At 41.1% G+C, this 20065-nt stretch overlaps 1 protein-coding gene across 1 annotated transcript in view; it reads right to left on the bottom strand.

The window, feature by feature from the left end:
- The window catches only part of LOC149276750 (leucine-rich repeat-containing protein 9-like), a 28162-nt gene that overhangs the window by 6261 nt on the left and 1836 nt on the right, over nt 1–20065 (bottom strand). Inside the window, exons 3-24 of the mRNA XM_089503344.1 lie at nt 18655–18795; nt 18144–18207; nt 17620–17690; nt 16939–17121; nt 16474–16629; nt 15999–16210; nt 15525–15656; nt 14719–14895; nt 14080–14197; nt 12718–12859; nt 11185–11331; nt 10773–10894; nt 10329–10505; nt 8518–8637; nt 7847–8038; nt 7030–7155; nt 6252–6386; nt 4670–4847; nt 3708–3928; nt 2753–2872; nt 1099–1229; nt 855–963 (exon numbers count right to left, since the gene is read on the bottom strand). Of these exons, the coding sequence (XP_089359470.1) occupies nt 855–963; nt 1099–1229; nt 2753–2872; nt 3708–3928; nt 4670–4847; nt 6252–6386; nt 7030–7155; nt 7847–8038; nt 8518–8637; nt 10329–10505; nt 10773–10894; nt 11185–11331; nt 12718–12859; nt 14080–14197; nt 14719–14895; nt 15525–15656; nt 15999–16210; nt 16474–16629; nt 16939–17121; nt 17620–17690; nt 18144–18207; nt 18655–18795 (3174 nt within the window). The remainder of the gene's footprint in view (nt 1–854; nt 964–1098; nt 1230–2752; nt 2873–3707; nt 3929–4669; nt 4848–6251; nt 6387–7029; nt 7156–7846; nt 8039–8517; nt 8638–10328; nt 10506–10772; nt 10895–11184; nt 11332–12717; nt 12860–14079; nt 14198–14718; nt 14896–15524; nt 15657–15998; nt 16211–16473; nt 16630–16938; nt 17122–17619; nt 17691–18143; nt 18208–18654; nt 18796–20065) is intronic.

The raw sequence follows: 20065 nt of genomic DNA, 5'->3' as shown, positions 1-20065 counted from the left end.
TAGTAGGGGAACGGATCTCATGCCCCCCTGGTCATTGGACCGCCAGAGTGGCGTCCCTTACAACTGCGTGGCTGGTGGATACTGGGATGAAGGAAAGGCTTACTGGTGGATATCATCCCCTGAGCCCTGGTGACCGCATGGGCGATGCTGGCCGCAGTTCAGGAGAGTTTAGTTTTTTTGGAAAAGTCCAATGATACCTCCTCGATTCCCGCTGATGGCAGGCACGTGGGGCCGGGGTATATCGCTGACATTATCCGCCAGCAAGTCTGCGCATTCAGCCAGACTAAGCCAAGGGCCACTGTATTATTCATAGAGCATCAGACTGGATACGTCTTCTATACTCATATTACTTATATATAGCGGAGTCTGTCTTACTGCTGAAACGTTGAACTATTATTCGATCTTAAAGCAGCAGAACTATCCCCGTTCGAAGCTTTAGTGTTTTTTATAAAAGCGCGGTATACGCCGTGATTTTGATGTAAATTTGAAATGCTAGAAGGCGCGATGGGTGCAGGCGAGAGGTAAAAAGACCCGCCGACAGATTTACGGAGAAAGAAAGCGGGAGAGAGAGATTTTGAGGCCTCTCCAGACTAATTTACGGCCTTCTGCGCCAGGAGATTGGAAACATAAAATTTGCCGGCCCACATTCGGCCCCCATCTAGGTCGCCCGTTTCTCCTGCTGTAAAGACTCAAACTTTAATCAGTCATTGGTCTCTTTTTTAGATTCAGGAGCCGTATGCATGTTTAAATCCTCTCACTGTATTCACTTCTACCACTTCTGCTGGGAGGCTGTTCCACTTATCTACCACCCTCTCAGTAAAGCAAAACTTTCTTACATTCCAAAAAAAAATTACCTTCACATTCGAGAGGAAAATCAAGCCACTGAAGGACGTGAGGTTGTTGTTCTCCAAGTTCACCGTATGGATCCTTCTAAAGTGATCGACGGGGAGGAGATCGACCGATCTAGAGAGACGGGAAAGAAGACAAAACATCAGCGAGACGGTTCATTGAAAAATGCGTACGCGCCGTTTGTCTTGTCCATAAAATCCCCCAAAATACCCCATGGGCTGGAGATTCTATCGTCTGATACAATCTTACCTGATCGAGGAGGATCTCCAATTTAACTCTTGCAATTCAGTGAAATTCTGGTGGCCGATTTTCTCCGCAATCATATCAGAGGTGAGTCGCCCTCCAAAAACATCCTTGGCGCTATCGCTCTCGTTTGGGTCCTTAAAGGAAGAGAAACGTGGATTTAAAGCCTTTCCCAATCCTTAAAATGTGTGCACCTGGTGATTAAAGGGGGAAACCCTTATTTTATTGGGTCCGCTGAAACAGAATGCTGCGTCTGTCGTCAGTTTCACTTGTTTAATGTCCGTTTAATGTTACTTTGGGTTTTTTTTTTACATATAATTGCATAAAAAAGGTTTAAAACTAAATAGGACCATAAGCTTTAACCGGTAATCGTTGCCCCGCTCCTTTACAATGGCTTAGGATCAGAAACGTAACAAAAGGGGAGAGAGAAAGGGGAGGAATAATCATCCAGCTCCAAGGAACAGGACGTTATGATGGCTGCTTCCATAGTAAGGGGGTTTAATATATATATATATATATATATATATATATATATATATATATATATATATATTGATTCTTTTAATCTGCAAACACCCTTCTCCCTGGTTTCAGCTCCATTAACCAGGCCTCCCAGAGAGCTTCCGCCAAAGGGGCGGAGCCATGCCCCCCCCCTAAAAAAAAAGAACAGCCTCTCCCTTGTTGCTCCAATCACGGAAGAGAGTGTGCATGGAGGCTCCGCCCTTTTGTGGAAGCACTCCGGTAGGCCTAGATGATGGGAGCGGACACCAGGAGAAGCGGAAAGTGAAAGAAGAGAGGGAAAAACAAAAGAAGAAAGAAGAGAGGAGAACAAGAAGAGGCAAGAGAACAAACTGAGCTGCAGAGAAAGGAGACGGGGTTGGTGGAGGAGGAAGGAGACAATGAGACAGAGAGAGTTTGAGTGAGAGAGAGAGAGAGAGAGAGAGAGAGAGAGAGAGCAAATGAGGGGGATATGTAACAAATTTCATTTCCGACTGAAGAAAGTCGTTCAAATTCGTCTGAACCAAAAGGGCAGGAAACAAAATTCTTGTCCGAAAACAAATGAAAAATTGGTCATTTTTGGTCCATGTGCACAAAGTCTACTGGAATACGATACATTTTGGATACACGTAAAATAGTGAAAATAGTAAAAAATAAAGTATAGAAAAATGTGTATAATATAAGAAGGAGGAGAGCTCCGCCATCTACTGCAAAATATATTACAAAATTGGGCTAATTTAGCACACTTGCAAATTTAAAGAGAACCACACACATAACTTCCGCCCTCCCGATATCAGAGCTGACATTTACCTTTGCTGAAGGCAGGTATTAGCAACCGGCTTTCCGGTCAGAGACCACCACAGACCCCGGGTGATGTCACTTTAATGACCGCAGCCAGGGCTGCTTTTCCTTAGTACTGTAAAGCTTATCATTTTCCAATTATTGTTTTTCTCTGTATATTAATTTTAGATTATATTTTAATATTGTCCGAGTTAGTTTTATCAAACAAGGATTCTACCCAGTGTCAGAATATGATGTCATAGGCCAGCGCTCAATGGAATGGGCGGCATTGGTGGCACGTTATAGAGAAGCTGATGCAGGTATATCATGACATTAAAAGATATATATATATAGTTTTATTTAATTTTTAAGTATTACATACCACAGCGGTTCCATCCAGGGCTTTCAGGGCTGGAAGGTGGAAGATTACAAACAATCTGTAATTATCGTGTTTCACCAACGGATTCCCATATAAGTCCAAAATCACTAAATTGCTTAAACCCTAAAGATAATAAAAGTAAAAAAACTGTTACAAAAAATATACCAGTCATAAGAATATACACTACTGTTCAAAAGTTTGGGCTCACTCAGCTATTTTTTTCATGAAAAACAAAGACATTTCTGTCTGTAACGTAATTGTAAAAGGGTTTCTAACCATCAATTAGCCTTTTAAACTTGGATCAGTGAACACAGCGTGCCATTGGAACACAGGAGTGATGGGAGTGATAAAGGGCCATTGGAACACAGGAGTGATGGGAGTGATAAAGGGCCATTGGAACACATGAGTGATGGGAGTGATAAAGGGCCATTGGAACACAGGAGTGATGGGAGTGATAAAGAGCCATTGGAAGACAGGAGTGATGGGAGTGATAAAGGGCCATTGGAACACAGGAGTGATGGGAGTGATAAAGGGCCATTGGAACACAGGAGTGATGGGAGTGATAAAGGGCCATTGGAACACAGGAGTGATGGGAGTGATAAAGGGCCATTGGAACACAGGAGTGATGGGAGTGATAAAGGGTCTCTGTACACCTATGAAGAGATTCCATTAAAAATCAGCCCCTTCCAGCTACAATAGTCATTTATAACATTAACCCGTCTGCGCTGGATTTTTTTTTATCCATTTCATGTTATTTTAATGCAAAACAAATTAGCTTTTCTTTCAAAAACAAGAAAATTTCAACGTGACCCCAAACTTTCGAACGGTAGTCTATGTTGTATATGTAACCATATTGCAAATCGGAGTATTTTTTAAAAGGCATTTGCTGCACTTGCAGCTGGCGAAGAAGAAAATCTAGGAAAGTAAAAAAGAAAACTACGAATGAAGCGGACGTTACCTTCAAGGAGTAAACTTCCTGATTGTTAGCGATTTTGTTATGGCTTAAGTAGAGTTCTAGTAACGCGAAGGCCTTCTGCAAACCGACCAATGAGGTGACACCGTTGTTCTCAGCTGACAGGAAGTGAAGATGAGACAGGTTGTCGATGGCGTCTCTGTCGAAGCTGGTAAGTTGATTGTTGTTAATGCTGAGCCGTCTGAGCTTAGTCAACTTTGAAAGACCTGGAGAGAAAAACAACAGCAACGCTCACTACTAATACATCCAGAGCATCTAAAACATACACAAAATATTTAAAGTATTTTATAGTGATATACAGATTAATGAAAAAAATAATTACACCTTAAAACCACGACATTAATTAACAATTTTAGTTACGTGGTTCACCCACGCGAAAATACTCTATGAGAAGGATAGTAACTACAAGTGATATTCTTATTTCTGCTTCTTAATATTTTTTCTAATTATTATTTTTATTATTATTATAATTATTATTATTATTTTTTACTACTATTATTATATATCATCTTTAATATTATTATTATATAACAATTTTAATATTATTATATAATATTTATTTTCCGAATTATATTTATATCTAGTAATTATATCATTATTATAATATTATTATCAATAATAAAAAATATTATACACGCTCATTGTGTATAAATCAACGCAGCCTTCTGTTCGGGATGTGTAATTCTTCTCTTAAAAGGAATTTAAGAACAAAAAAGCTACAATGCGTGCCAGGCTATCGTATGTAAATTAGTTCATACTTATTTGCATGTGATGGCAATCTAAGTTGTTACTTTTCTTGCACTTTGGCAAAGTATTGTTCCTTCTTAAGCCTTCTAGGATCCAGCGTTGTGTACCTAGAGATCCAGGTCACATTTATGCTGTAAACCTGCGCCTTCTGATGTCATCATGATGATGATAAATAAATCAAACAACAGAGGTGCAAATACCTTCCAGGTTTGCGATCCGGTTTCCATCCAGATAAAGTTCCTCTAAGTTGACACAACGCTCCAATCCTTCGGTTTTCGACAGATAATTGTTACTGAAAGACGCCCATCTCAAATTTTCCAGCTTTTCTACATGTGAGAGTTTAAAGAGATTTTGTCCATCGAAGTTAAGTGATGTAATCTAGAAAAAAAAAGTCCATTCCATTTAATAAAAAGAGGGAGAGAAACAGAAATGAGAAAAAAAACATTTAATTTATAGAACAGGGGGCGATATAATAAGTGAGGGGGAGAGGGATATTCTGCCGTCAGAGAAGAGAACGGAATAAATGAATTAACATTAGGATAATCTGGCACGACCATCCAGTGCAAATACGATGGTTTTTTTACACTTTATAATTATTTTTATGGGTTGCTTTGGAAGTTCTGTGCATTAAAATAACATGAAATGGATCAGAAATCCAGCGGAGACGGGGTTAATGCTGATTTTTAATGGAATCTCTTCATAGGCGTACAGAGACCCTTTATCACTCCCATCACTCCTGTGTTCCAATGACCCTTTATCACTCCCATCACTCCTGTGTTCCAATGACCCTTTATCACTCCCATCACTCCTGTGTTCCAATGGCCCTTTATCACTCCCATCACTCCTGTGTTCCAATGGCCCTTTATCACTCCCATCACTCCTGTGTTCCAATGGCCCTTTATCACTCCCATCACTCCTGTGTTCCAATGGCACTTTATCACTCCCATCACTCCTGTGTTCCAATGGCCCTTTTTCCCTCCCATCACTCCTGTGTTCCAATGGCCCTTTATCACTCCCATCACTCCTGTGTTCCAATGGCCCTTTATCACTCCTCGGTTCCAATGGCCCTTTATCAGTCCCATCACTCCTGGGTTCCAATGGCCCTTTATCACTCCCATCACTCCTGTGTCCCAATGGCCCTTTATCACTCCCATCACTCCTGCCTGTGTTCCAATGGCCCTTTATCACTCCCATCACTCCTGTGTTCCAATGGCACGTTGTGTTCGCTGATCCAAGTTTAAAAGGCTGATTGATGGTTAGAAGCCCTTTTGTGATGATGTTACAGCCAGAAATGTCCTTGTTTTCCATGAAAACAGCTGAGTGACCCCAAACTTTTGAATGGTGGTGTGAATGTGCGTGGAACACTCTCCTTTTTTCCTCCCATTGACAGAGACGCTCTTAATCGTTCCGTGTCGGGTAACTTCCATGGTTTCACGCGATCGGTTAGATTATAGTTCTAAGGAGGCACCTGGGAGATTTGCGAAAGAAGGCCTCATTTTTACAGTTTTTTCTCTTTTTTTGTAAGGAAAGGTATAATGTTGTAAATAAAACTAAATCGGAATGCGCGTATATTCCACTTCTTCGCGGCGTTTGTCTCTAGCCGTGGGTACGTCTTGCTGTCTTGCAGGGGCCTTCCGTCTTTACCTTCTAGAAACGCACGTTCCCAAATCTCTGTGTTTTATGAATAAATTATTATCACGGAATATAACAAAGCCGAAGCAGGGCTATAAATAAAATAATACACGTAAGTAACAGCACGAAGCGACGTGAAGTGTTTCTCACCGAGTGGAAGCCGCTCACACTTAAGTCAGCGCTCGGACTCAGGCAGTCCCTGCTCGCCAGGACTTCAGGAGAAGGCAGGAGACTGAGACGGCGCGGCTTTACGGGGTCCGTTCCACACCTGGCCAGCAGCGACAGCTACAAGAACAGCGAAAAAGCAAACTGTCAACAATTTCCAAGAAGGAGCCGGCAACATCGGGACTCCTAAATCTCTGCAATCTAGATTGTAAGCTCACGTGTCGAGCCCTCTTTCCCTAATGTATCAGTTCTAGTTTGAATGAATGGACTGTATATAAAAATAGATACAATAAATGGGTCTTGTGTTACATCTCACGCTAGCTTGGCTTCCCTCTCTGCATTAGCCTCTGCTACTTCTGCTGGAAAGCAGCTCCACTTATCCACCACTCTCTCAGTCAACCAATACTTCCTTAGTTTACTGATCCCCTACTTGCGTCCCTTTCTTCCAGATAGTTTTTGTACGTTGCCAACCTCCTTATTCTGTTCACACTTTATCCTAGATTTTTATTTTTCCATATTTTTTGCATTATTATTATTTTTTTTAATTTTTGCTGAAAATTTTATTTTTTTAAGCCTTTTTCAAAAGATAATGCACCCCCCCCCCCAGTGAATTCAGCAGTACGGCGCTGCGATTCACGCATATACCGGTCACGTCACACGTTTTTAACCCCTTAATGACAATGCATTGTTTTTAATGGGTTTAAGGACAACCCATTGTCCTTAAGGGGTTAATTTTCTATTAACGTTAAAGTTAAGCTTTAACCTGAGATATTCGGGATCTGGAATAAAAGTCCTCGGACTCGGAAACGTCTTTTTCGGTGACGAACTTCCCGTCCAATTGAGTCAGAGACTTTAATCGTCCAATCGCAATCTTGCGCACCAAAGCTGGCTTGGAAAAAAAGGGGGTTTTAGAGGGAAAAAAATCTATACATTTATAGCAGCTTTGGTTTAACGTGTATTAAATCCGGCCGTAAAACAAATTTTATTTGCTTCCAGTGATGGTTTTCTGGATGAATCCCATAATGAGAATGTTTATGATAAATAACCCCAGAAACGACATTACGGAGACCGTTTTCTCTGAGAGCTTTCCAGAAAATAGGTCAGGTATTGAAGACGATAATCAGACGATGCGGCGATTGCCAAATTATAGCATCCCTTATTACAGTAAAATCACAGATTTTCTCGGTTTTTTTTTTAATCTTGGTTTGCGTCACAATAAATAGTAACGAGAAATGCTGTCGGTAATGGCCGGGGTAAAATGACATCATTAAGACATTAAGATAAACATGATGTGCAACTAAAGCACGGAGTAGGATGGGGGCCGGTAATGGAGGTCCGGCTGAATGAGAGCCCCGCACACAATAAAAACGGGGACATCGAAAGGTAATCACGTATCGAAATCTATAGATCATAGAACCCGCTGGCAGATCGGCCCCATTCGGCCCCCGTCTAGTCTGCCCGTTTCACCTGCTGTAAAGACTCAAATCAGTCGTTGGTCTCGTCTTAGATTCAGGAGCCGTGTGCCCGCCCCATGTATGTTTAATACCCCCGCTGTATCGGCCCCGACGCGATTCACTGACCTCCTGCCACGGGTTGTTCTGTACATGCAGGGACCGGACGTGCGCCGCTTGCTTGTGCAGAATATTCATTTCTTCTCGGGTTTTTGTCAGCCGGTTCCAGCGTAGATCTAGGTATTGGAGTTTCCCGCAGCCCCTCAGCCCCTCCAGCGTGGTCACCCGGTTATGGCTGCAATCCACGTATTCCAAATTCGGCTGCGGCAATAAAACAAAGTTTGTGTAATATTAACAATTGATATTAATCTCTGCTGGCAGATCGGCCCCCATCCGGCCCCCGTCTAGTCTGCCCGTTTCTCCTGCTGTAAAGACTCAAACCTTAATCAGTCGTTGGTCTCGTCTTAGATTCAGGAGCCGTACGTCTATCCCATGCATGTTTAATACCCTCACTGTATTAACCTCTACCACCTCTGCTGGGAGGCTGTTTCAACTTTATTCCACCCGCTCAGTAAAGTATGGAACGGATTTTGTTAGTATTGGCAATGAATCCTCGATGCAAATTCTAGTTTAAATTTTTGTAGCTTGTAGTCAGGTAGACATCGTGGTCCACTATAGAAGTAGACTGATCTGTGACTGCATGGAGGGATTTACTGGGATCTCACCTCTTCGTTTCACCCTCTATGGCTTTCGACGTACCCCAGAAAACTTCCCGCAAACGAGGCGATTATATTTCTCACCGTGTATGAGATATCCTCCAGACTAGAAAATTCATTGAAACTAATGATCAGTTTCCTGAGGGCGTTAAGTCTGAAGATGTCCTTTAATTTACTCAACCGATTGCCATGAAGATCCAGCATCTGTTCCAAATAAAACGAAGAATCTTATTGGTGAATCCGGAACCAGACTGGGGGTTATATTACTGTATACAGCGCTGGGGGTTATATTACTGTATACAGCGCTGGGGGTTATATTACTGTATACAGTGCTGGGGGGTTATATTACTGTATACAGTGCTGGGGGGGTTATATTACTGTATACAGCGCTGGGGGTTATATTACTGTATACAGCGCTGGGGGTTATATTACTGTATACAGTGCTGGGGGGTTATATTACTGTATACAGCGCTGGGGGGGTTATATTACTGTATACAGCGCTGGGGGTTATATTACTGTATACAGCGCTGGGGGTTATATTACTGTATACAGTGCTGGGGGGTTATATTACTGTATACAGCGCTGGGGGGGTTATATTACTGTATACAGCGCTGGGGGTTATATTACTGTATACAGCGCTGGGGGTTATATTACTGTATACAGTGCTGGGGGGTTATATTACTGTATACAGCGCTGGGGGGGTTATATTACTGTATACAGCGCTGGGGGTTATATTACTGTATACAGCGCTGGGGGTTATATTACTGTATACAGTGCTGGGGGGTTATATTACTGTATACAGCGCTGGGGGGGTTATATTACTGTATACAGCGCTGGGGGTTATATTACTGTATACAGCGCTGGGGGTTATATTACTGTATACAGCGCTGGGGGGCTTATATTACTGTATACAGCGCTGGGGGTTATATAACTGTATACAGCGCTGGGGGTTATATTACTGTATACAGCGCTGGGGGGTTATATTACTGTATACAGCGCTGGGGTCATATTACTGTATACAGCGCTGGGGGGGTTATATTACTGTATACAGCGCTGGGGGTTATATTACTGTATACAGTGCTGGGGTTATATTACTGTATACAGCGCTGGGGTCATATTACTGTATACAGCGCTGGGGTCATATTACTGTATACAGCGCTGGGGTCATATTACTGTATACAGCGCTGGGGGGGTTATATTACTGTATACAGTGCTGGGGGTTATATTACTGTATACAGCGCTGGGGGGGTTATATTACTGTATACAGCGCTGGGGGTTATATTACTGTATACAGCGCTGGGGGGGTTATATTACTGTATACAGCGCTGGGGGGTTATATTACTGTATACAGCGCTGGGGGTTATATTACTGTATACAGCGCTGGGGGTTATATTACTGTATACAGCGCTGGGGGGGTTATATTACTGTATACAGCGCTGGGGGTTATATTACTGTATACAGCGCTGGGGTTATATTACTGTATACAGCGCTGGGGGGGTTATATTACTGTATACAGCGCTGGGGGGTTATATTACTGTATACAGCGCTGGGGTCATATTACTGTATACAGCGCTGGGGGTTATATTACTGTATACAGCGCTGGGGGGGTTATATTACTGTATACAGCGCTGGGGGTTATATTACTGTATACAGCGCTGGGGTCATATTACTGTATACAGTGCTGGGGGTTATATTACTGTATACAGCGCTGGGGGGTTATATTACTGTATACAGCGCTGGGGGTTATATTACTGTATACAGCGCTGGGGGGGTTATATTACTGTATACAGCGCTGGGGGGGTTATATTACTGTATACAGCGCTGGGGGTTATATTACTGTATACAGCGCTGGGGGGGTTATATTACTGTATACAGCGCTGGGGGTTTGCTCTTACTGTTATCTGGCTGTAGATGTTGGATTTAGATGCTGATAGAATTGACTTTTCATCTAAAGTGATTAGTTTTGGTTTTGGCTTCAGGACAGGCTCCATTTTAATAAGTTCCTCATCAGATTCGCACTCCCGCGATAAATCTCTACCACTGGTCGGTGAAGAAAATAACATCGAGTGCTCCTTAAAAAAAAACAAAAAAAAGGTATGTTTGCAATAATTTCAAAAACACAGAAACACGTTAGAAATGAATGAAATGATATAAAAGCGAGAGCTGATCCCATGATTAATAATAATATTAATAATAATAATTCAGTGGCGCTTTTACAACAGGAGGACAGTGAAGATGACCAATAATATTAAAGTTGTAAATATGCACTTTGGCAAGAAGAGTAACGCACCTTGAGACAGACCCGAGAGGGAAGCAAAGGGAAGCTAAAGCAGCCGTACCTGGGTAACAAATTCAAAGTCCACGACGTACTCCGGCAGAACGAGTTCACCATCGAAGACGAAGCACTCACACTGACGCGAGCTGCAGGAACAGGCGGCGTGCTCCTCCGAGGAGCAGAACCCTGCCGTGAAATAACACATAATATCTGTTAGCCTTACAATTAAATCTGCTTGTTAGCAGATCTCCTTCCCGTCTTCAGTGGCCGGTGAGAACGGCTCATTCTGGGCAGGAAACACAATGGTATCTATGGTAGATAAGGTTGGCTCCCAGCAGAGGTGGTAGAGGGTAATACAGTGCAAGATAATTTAAATTGTTTTATTATATTTTGAAATATTTTGAAATGAAGAAAAGCAATTTGTAAAAACGGACGAATCTCTCTAATTGGAAACGCTGATTTTTTTTCCGGACTACCATCGCTTGCAGGATATAAATTGCTGTTCTCATATTTCCTCGGTCTGAAGACTGAATTCGATTTGAAGTAATTCTCAGGTTTGATGGGAACGTTTTCTCGCGCCATAACGCTGTGGCCAAGGAAAACTTTACAGATGACAAGTTTTCCTAAGGATAAAAAAAACATATATTATTAGGGTTATTTCCCTGTGGAAAAGAAGGAAAAAAATCACCAATTGACCAAGTGAAGAAAATCTCTTTTTTTACTGGACTTTGCAAAGTATTTTAAATTATGCAAATGTAAAAAAATCATCCCACAAATGCACGAACGCAACATTTTAGAGCAAATTATTTTCAAAAAAGATCAAATTTGATTTACTATTTATTTATTGCATTGATTATTGTATTGATAGCTTGTATTTATTTACTGTATTTATTTGTTGTATTTGTTATTGTATTTATTTATTGCATTGATTATTGTATTGATAGCTTGTATTTATTTACTGTATTTATTTGTTGTATTTGTTACTGTATTTATTTGTTGTATTTGTTATTGTATTTATTTATTGCATTGATTATTGTATTTATTTGTTGTATTTATTTATTGTATTTATTATTGTATTTATTTGTTGTATTTATTTACTGTATTTATTTGTTGTATTTGTTATTGTATTTACTTGTTGTATTTGTTATTGTATTTATTTATTGTATTTATTTGTTGTATTTGTTATTGTATTTATTTGTTGTATTTGTTACTGTATTTATTTGTTGTATTTATTTGTTGTATTTGTTATTGTATTTACTTGTTGTATTTGTTATTGTATTTATTTACTGTATTTATTTATTGTATTTATTATTGTATTTATTTGTTGTATTTATTTGTTGTATTTGTTATTGTATTTACTTGTTGTATTTGTTATTGTATTTATTTACTGTATTTATTTATTGTATTTATTATTGTATTTATTTGTTGTATTTATTTGTTGTATTTGTTATTGTATTTATTTATTGTATTGATAGCTTGTATTTATTTACTGTTTTTATTTGTTGTATTTATTATTGTATTTATTTGTTGTATTTAGTATTGTATTTTCACGATAGGAGGTAAATGTAATTATTTAGAGTATAAGCTCTTATGGGCAACAGTTAAAGCCATTTTTTCCAGTATTTGGCAAAAAAATATCTGTCAATAAATGGTAAGAATGATCATTAGTGGATGGAAAAGGCTTCCTGTAAACTACGATATTGGCTTGACTATAAAACAAGGTTTTTTCTGAAAAAAAATCCATCTTGAAAATCGAGGTCGCCTTTTATTCAGATCTCTGGCACGCGCTGCCAAAGAAACCCAGCGGGAAATGAATCAAAAATTTAAATTGTTAGAAATCTCAAAGCCCTTCTGATTGTTTGAACATAATTTCCAGTTTCCTCTGCCCACCGGATAAAGATATTAAGGAGGCTCGACATGACTCAATGGGATTCACTGCAATACGATAAAGGGGCCGCTGTGGACTGTTGGGTTACCCGCAGAACGCACTATATTGTTTGTTCGGTTACCGTATTTAAAGCTCTCAGGGTCGTAGTTCCTGGTTTTCTCGGCCATGGATTGCTGCTTTTGTGCGGATTCGAGTCTGGAGCCTTCACAGAAGCTCACGCTGTTGGCCAGCTGGACAGCGCTGTCTTGTTCTTGTTCATACAGCTGCCACAAACACAAAGTGACTCATTATTCACGGAGACAACAGGGGACGTCAGAACGTATATCTACATCCATACACTGTAGCAAGAAACGTCTTTTTAATAAAATATACAGTGTGTAATGAATATTTGTGTTCGTGGAGGAGGGGGGGAATTTTTGGGGTCATCTGTACATAATCCCCAAAAATGTATAATTCCCAAGCGCTGTATACAGTAATAACCCCCAGCACTGTATACAATAATAACCCCCAGCGCTGTATACAGTAATAACCCCCAGCACTGTATACAGTTATAATAACCCCCAGCGCTGTATACAGTAATACCCCCCCAGCACTGTATACAATAATAACCCCCAGCGCTGTATACAATAATAACCCCCAGCGCTGTATACAGTAATAACCCCCAGCACTGTATACAGTTATAATAACCCCCAGCGCTGTATACAGTAATACCCCCCAGCACTGTATACAATAATAACCCCCAGCGCTGTATACAGTAATATAACCCACCAGCGCTGTATACAGTAATATAACCCCCCAGCGCTGTATACAGTAATATAACCCCCAGCACTGTATACAGTAATATAACCCCCAGCACTGTATACAGTAATATAACTCCCAGCGCTTTATACAGTAATATAACCCCCCAGCACTGTATACAGTAATATAAACCCCAGCGCTTTATACAGTAATATAACCCCCCAGCACTGTATACAGTAATATAACCCCCCAGCACTGTATACAGTAATATAACTCCCAGCGCTTTATACATATTGACAAAAGCTTGATTTTATCTCATTTTGTTCCAATAAACTCCCTTTATCTGCAGACCCGGAGCCGCCGTTGCTGTCAGCCATGTGATATTTTGGGGGACTTTCTCATCTCAAACACCACACTGAGCTGATGCTTTATGGCAATGCTAATGAAGTCTGTTCCGCCATAGACTTTCATTACTCAGAGTGTCTGCCTGGGTGATTAAGGCTGAGCCATTCCATTGTTTCCCACAGGCAGTACCATAAGGAGTCAGGGGGTTTGTTTAGAAGATTGGGGGTCAGATAACAGCACGAGAATCATACAAATGGCTGAAAACATTAAATTATGGGGCACAAACTACAAATGATTTAAAAAAAGAATACTAGTAAAAAAAGGTGAGTAAAAAGAACTGGAAACCAACAGGTTTAAAAAGAGGTATATTTAAAAAAACCAGCATCATGTAATGCGTTACCTTGGCTACTTTATTGTCCCTGAAACCGCGCACAAGCACTTGCAACAAGATTTCCTTTTCCACTGGAAACTTTGGGTCAAAAACATGAAAAAGGTACTCGAACATCTTTCGGGGGTTTCTGTACAGGAAATGGTAAAAAAGTAAATTTGATGATCTTTTTTTTTTTTTTGAAAATGTTCAAAAACAATTAAAGAAGAAAAAATGTATTTACAGAAGGCCCTGGTGACCTCCAGCAACTATTAGGCAGCGGAAATGCAGTTAATCTGCAGCCAAAAAAGGACAAAAAAACACAGAAAAGGACTTTAAAATGCTGGATTTTGGTGATTTTCGTCATGTTAATTCTAAGCACAGTTTAGTCAGATCAGCACCTTTAAGCCGAGAAGATAGATTAGGCCAAGGAAAAAAGTCAAAGGTGTGGAAAGGGGAGTAGGGCTGGAGACATGGAGAGAGGCCAACGCCGGCAACAATTAGGATCCAAAGTCAAAGGGCTGGGGCGAGGAAGAGGGTTTAGGATGGAGATGGCAAAGGAAGCGACTGAGATTGTCCGCCATCACCATAACCCCCATAACCCCCCCATTCTACATTTATGGAAAGCATTGGATGATGGGTACAAAAACCGAACCAAAAAACCCAACTTACCCCGAGTCTCCTAAGTCTTCATTTTCCATCAGTTCTTGCATTTTATCCTCAAACTGCATCCGGAGGGTCCTGTTGTGCACCCTGACTATCCGCTTTATTTTCACCCCAGAGATTCCGTAAGCCTTAAAATCCCAGGCACAAAATCGCGATAAAATCAGATCGTAACACGATTTAAACCTGCGCGGAGGAACACAACGCATCATCACATGACATTTATATTGGCTGTATAGGCGATATTGCCGCTTGGTGGTGCGACGAGAGGAGGCTGGGATACCCGTAGATCCAACGGCCCTTTCACACGTAGAACCACAAATACATTTTTAATGGGGACCAGCTTGGAATTAATTCACTGGACCTACAAAAAGGACCCCCGAGGAACCTAAATCATGCTAGAAATCAATGCATGTGACCGTGCGGTACTTTGTTACTCTTGTCCCAATACACGGCATGATTTATAGGTTTCCCGCATGGTGTTTCGATATTGTCGCTTTGTGGTCTTGCTCTGTTTTTAGTGAGTTTAGGAACGAGGTCCCCGACCAAATGGTTTTCTTTCTAGGCTGTTCCAGAGACCTTCTACACAAGGATCCATGAGATGTGAACGGACCCGCCATTTAGATGATATTCACTTAATCGTATACAGCGTGTGCCTTTCCCTACAATCTCAGTTTGCCCTCGCTGCAGTTATAGATCAGGGCTCATTTGCATGCAAGGCAGCTCTTTTACCCATCATGCATCACTCTGTCATACCCAACAGAAGACTATATAATGGTCATTATCTCCAGCGCTTAATAGGAACGCCGGCTTACCAGGGATCTGATGGAACGCCTTCTTCAAAGCGAACGTTCCCAACGGTTTCCAGCTCCGTCTGAAGGAACCGGACCAAGAGATCAAAGCTTTCTTTTGTCTTCGTAACTTCTTTCTCACCAATCGTTTCTATCCTGATGCAGTAAATGAACGTGAGGCACGGATTAACTCTTTAGGGCAATGCTCACTAATAACTGTATTAGACACTCAAAACAAATATTAATAATTAGATGAATAGGTAAAAGCAAGTTATTATTGGTCGAGACGGCTATGTGGGTACCTAAGCCAGAGGCTGGATTTAAATCAGGGATTTGGACATCCTGCGTGAAGCAATGGCCCATTGTATAAGTGCATTAAACGCTCACATAATGTATGGCGGCAAACATCCAGGTAGGGATTGGCGAGGAAGGATAAATGTTTGTTCTCTGATGATGATGATAATCTGTGGGCATCGCCCGCTAAATACCTGGACTTACTCATGCAGGCGCTGGGTCCAGAAGATCACCCTCTCTTTCAGGGCACATATTTTCTTAAGAATCTGCTCTACCAGGTTGGAATCCTTCCTTGTATTTTCCTCGTCGCGGTCCGACTCGCCGGCGTCACAGTGATCTTCATCACTTCCATGGGAGGAAGGGCTATAGTTTTGGATACAGCCTGACGGCCGTATGCTGGATAGTTCCTGCTCGAGCTCCAAAATAAAGGAGTATCATGAAAATCATGTTAAATTAAGTGTTTAGCTCTTTTTATCTAGATCTTTTATCTTTTTAAGCCTTTGGAACATGGTTAATAATAGCAAGAAGTCTGAAACAGAAAGTAGCCGAGTGCCCAAATTGCCCAGAGAGTAAAAATATCTACAACAGCTACAGTGAAACTTATTATTAAAATCTGATATAAATTGCTAAATATGTTTTTATGTGGATTCCAACGTTTGGATCGTGTTATAAGACTTACGCTTTTGGTTAAGAAACTCAGCGCTTTAATTTGCTCCTCCGGAAGCTGCTTTTCTTTGCTTTTCCGCTGCTTCAATTTGTCCGTCTCTTCCTTAAGTCGTCTGTGAATAGTCTTTACTCGCATGTTATAATACATCATTTTTTTCATCACTGTGGACTATAAAAGAAGAAAAAATAAAAGATTAAGACGTCCCCAACTGAGGGTCTTCTACGCCAGATCGACCCGGCAAAGATGGCGTCTCGATAAGATAATGACAGAGCCACCCGAGCCTATCTGAGGCTATATCTGTAGTGTTGGAAGCTCCTATGGAGTGTGGCTTCAAAGAACATAAAGAACCCATTGTACAGCGCTACGGAATTTGACGGCGCTATATAAAACAATAAATAATAATAACTTTACATGCTCGCAGCCCAGACATGTTCTACATGGACTCCTAACAGAGCTTCTTGAAGTCAGTTTACTTACATCTGCGAAATCCTTGATTTGCTTGTTGGACACATCATACGTGTCGAGTGTCTGGAGCTGAGGCACGTGGTATAGAACATGGATTGTGTAGTTACACAGAGAACACACGGGGTTTGGCTCGTATTCTGGATCCTGCAGCCCCAAATGCTTCAGGTTTGTCAGTCTGGCTAAATTGGTGAGTTCCTGAAGAAAGGAGAGAAATAAAAGTCAGATGCCAAATAGATTTGGAATTTCTAAATAGGACATACATAGGAAGCGGAGGACACTGCCTGCTGCCTACGGCCCCGCGGCGGCCCTGATGCGGGCCACAACAAACATTATACAGCTATCTACGATCACTATAGCTTTGGTATGAAATACGCATAAGGATGCACGGATGAGGAGCCTTAAGATGAATCCTGACCAGTCTTAAAGTCCTACATCACCCATAGAAACATAGAAGACTATAACGGCCCCATTCGGCCCCCGTCTTTTCTTGCTGTAAGGACGCAAACCTTAATCAGTCGCTGGTCTCGTCTTAGATTCAGGAGCCGTATGCCTATCCCATGCGTGTTTAGACCCCCTCACTCAATTAGCCTCTACCACTTCTGCTGGGAGGCTGTTCTACTTGTCGTCCACCTTCGGAGGGTTTATTCACATGGCCTAGAAGTTGGAGCTGTTATACAGAAAAATATACTATACCGTGAAAGATGATATTTTATTTCCGGATAGATTTAACCGCTCGAGTTGTGCATTGGGATCCAAGCACTGCCCTGGAAAGAGAGCGAGAAGCGGCCGAACATTAACCGTGGAGAGCGGGCACAGCGGCGGGTATAGACGCTACGACTATAAATTATACAGAGCGGGGTGAGGAGCGTTCATTTATCTAACTCACGCTTTATTATCCATCTTTGGGATTTCTGGAATGACACCGGAACAAATACGATAGCAGCCAGAGATAAAACCATCACCCGTTCCCTCGAAGTCATGTCGTTGGGTGTAAAAATTGTGACTCAGATAAAGCAGTCTGCAAACCGTGCCTTTATCGGATTTCCAGAAAAGGCGGTAATTATATACACGCGGTTTGTTAATAAGGCTTAATAAGCCAGTGTTTTACCATATCGCTTGCCTGTTATCGTTACGATGAAATAAATTGTGTGATTACAGATAGGGAGCTAATTGAATGGAGTTCAACACATATTCTTTGCGTGCTTTAATTTACATACCTATCGAGTGTATAAAATTCCCAGCCAGATTTAACTCTTTTAAGTTCTGCAAATGATCCAATCCCTGCAAAAGACAAAAAAACCGCAAACTTTATAACATAAAAAAAAAATAACATAAAAATATAACATAAAAAAATAATAAAATATATTTTTATTAAACATATTTAAGAAATTTTAAAAATAGATTAGTATTAAATATTTTAAAATAGTGTGGAAAATACCTAGAATCTCAAGTATGCCTTTTTTATAAAGAGAGACAAGAAAAAATAAAAAAAATGTAAAGAAAGGAGAAAAAAATATAGCCTATTTAGCTACATTACAAACATGAAGATATTTCATTTTTAATACTGTTATAAACACAAATGATTAAAAAGAAACAAACTTATTACAAACTTTATAGAGACAAAAATTATTTTTACATTTATTTTGGAAAGGGGGGGGGGGTAAAAAAATTCACTTTGTCATTGCATGTTTAGACCCGTGGCACATGCGATGGATTCTTTAGACAAACCTCTATTGCTTCTATTTCATTATCGTTTAGCCAAAGCACTTCTAACACTGTTAGTGGTCCCAAACCCTCAATTTTTGAGATGTTGTTATGATAAAGATAAAGCTTTTTCAGTTGTGGGCAGTGCTGAAGTCCTCCAATTTCCTGTAAGAAAGGCAAAAAAAGGAGTAATAATTAAAAGTCGAGAGGACATTTTTGAGCGCAGATGAGGTCATAAAAAAAAAAGACGGGGTTAATGTAAATGACTATTGTAGCTGGAAACAGATGATTTTTAATGGAATCTTTTCATAGCCGTACAGAGGCCCTTTATCACTCCCATCACTCCTGTGTTCCAATGGTCCTTTATCACTCCCATCACTCCTGTGTTCCAATAGCCCTTTATCACTCCCATCACTCCTGTGTTCCAATGGCCCTTTATCACTCCCATCACTCCTGTGTTCCAATAGCCCTTTATCACTCCCATCACTCCTGTGTTCCAATGGCCCTTTATCACTCCCATCACTCCTGTGTTCCAATGGCCCTTTATCACTCCCATCACTCCTGTGTTCCAATGGCCCTTTATCACTCCCATCACTCCTGTGTTCCAATGGCCCTTTATTACTCCCATCACTCCTGTGCTCCAATAGCCCTTTATCACTCCCATCACTCCTGTGTTCTAATGGCACTTTATCACTCCCATCACTCCTGTGTTCCAATGGCCCTTTATCACTCCCATCACTCCTGTATTCCAATGGCCCTTTATTACTCCCATCACTCCTGTGCTCCAATAGCCCTTTATCACTCCCATCACTCCTGTGTTCTAATGGCACTTTATCACTCCCATCACTCCTGTGTTGCAATGGCCCTTTATCACTCCCATCACTCCTGTGTTGCAGTGGCCCTTTATCACTCCCATCACTCCTGTGTTCCAATGGCCCTTTATCACTCCCATCACTCCTGTGTTCCAATAGCCCTTTATCACTCCCATCACTCCTGTGTTCCAATGGCCCTTTATCACTCCCATCACTCCTGTGTTCCAATAGCCCTTTATCACTCCCATCACTCCTGTGTTCCAATGGCCCTTTATCACTCCCATCACTCCTGTGTTCCAATGGCCCTTTATCACTCCCATCACTCCTGTGTTCCAATGGCCCTTTATCACTCCCATCACTCCTGTGTTCCAATGGCCCTTTATTACTCCCATCACTCCTGTGCTCCAATAGCCCTTTATCACTCCCATCACTCCTGTGTTCTAATGGCACTTTATCACTCCCATCACTCCTGTGTTCCAATGGCCCTTTATCACTCCCATCACTCCTGTATTCCAATGGCCCTTTATTACTCCCATCACTCCTGTGCTCCAATAGCCCTTTATCACTCCCATCACTCCTGTGTTCTAATGGCACTTTATCACTCCCATCACTCCTGTGTTGCA

The sequence above is a fragment of the Sceloporus occidentalis genome, unplaced genomic scaffold, assembly GCF_023333645.1.
Source record: "Sceloporus occidentalis isolate IW3139 unplaced genomic scaffold, rSceOcc1.0.p SCAF_226, whole genome shotgun sequence".
In the NCBI taxonomy this organism is placed as follows: Eukaryota; Metazoa; Chordata; class Lepidosauria; order Squamata; family Phrynosomatidae; genus Sceloporus; species Sceloporus occidentalis.
The sequence above is the reverse complement of the archived record's forward strand: the minus strand, read 5'-3'. Positions and strand labels throughout refer to the sequence as shown.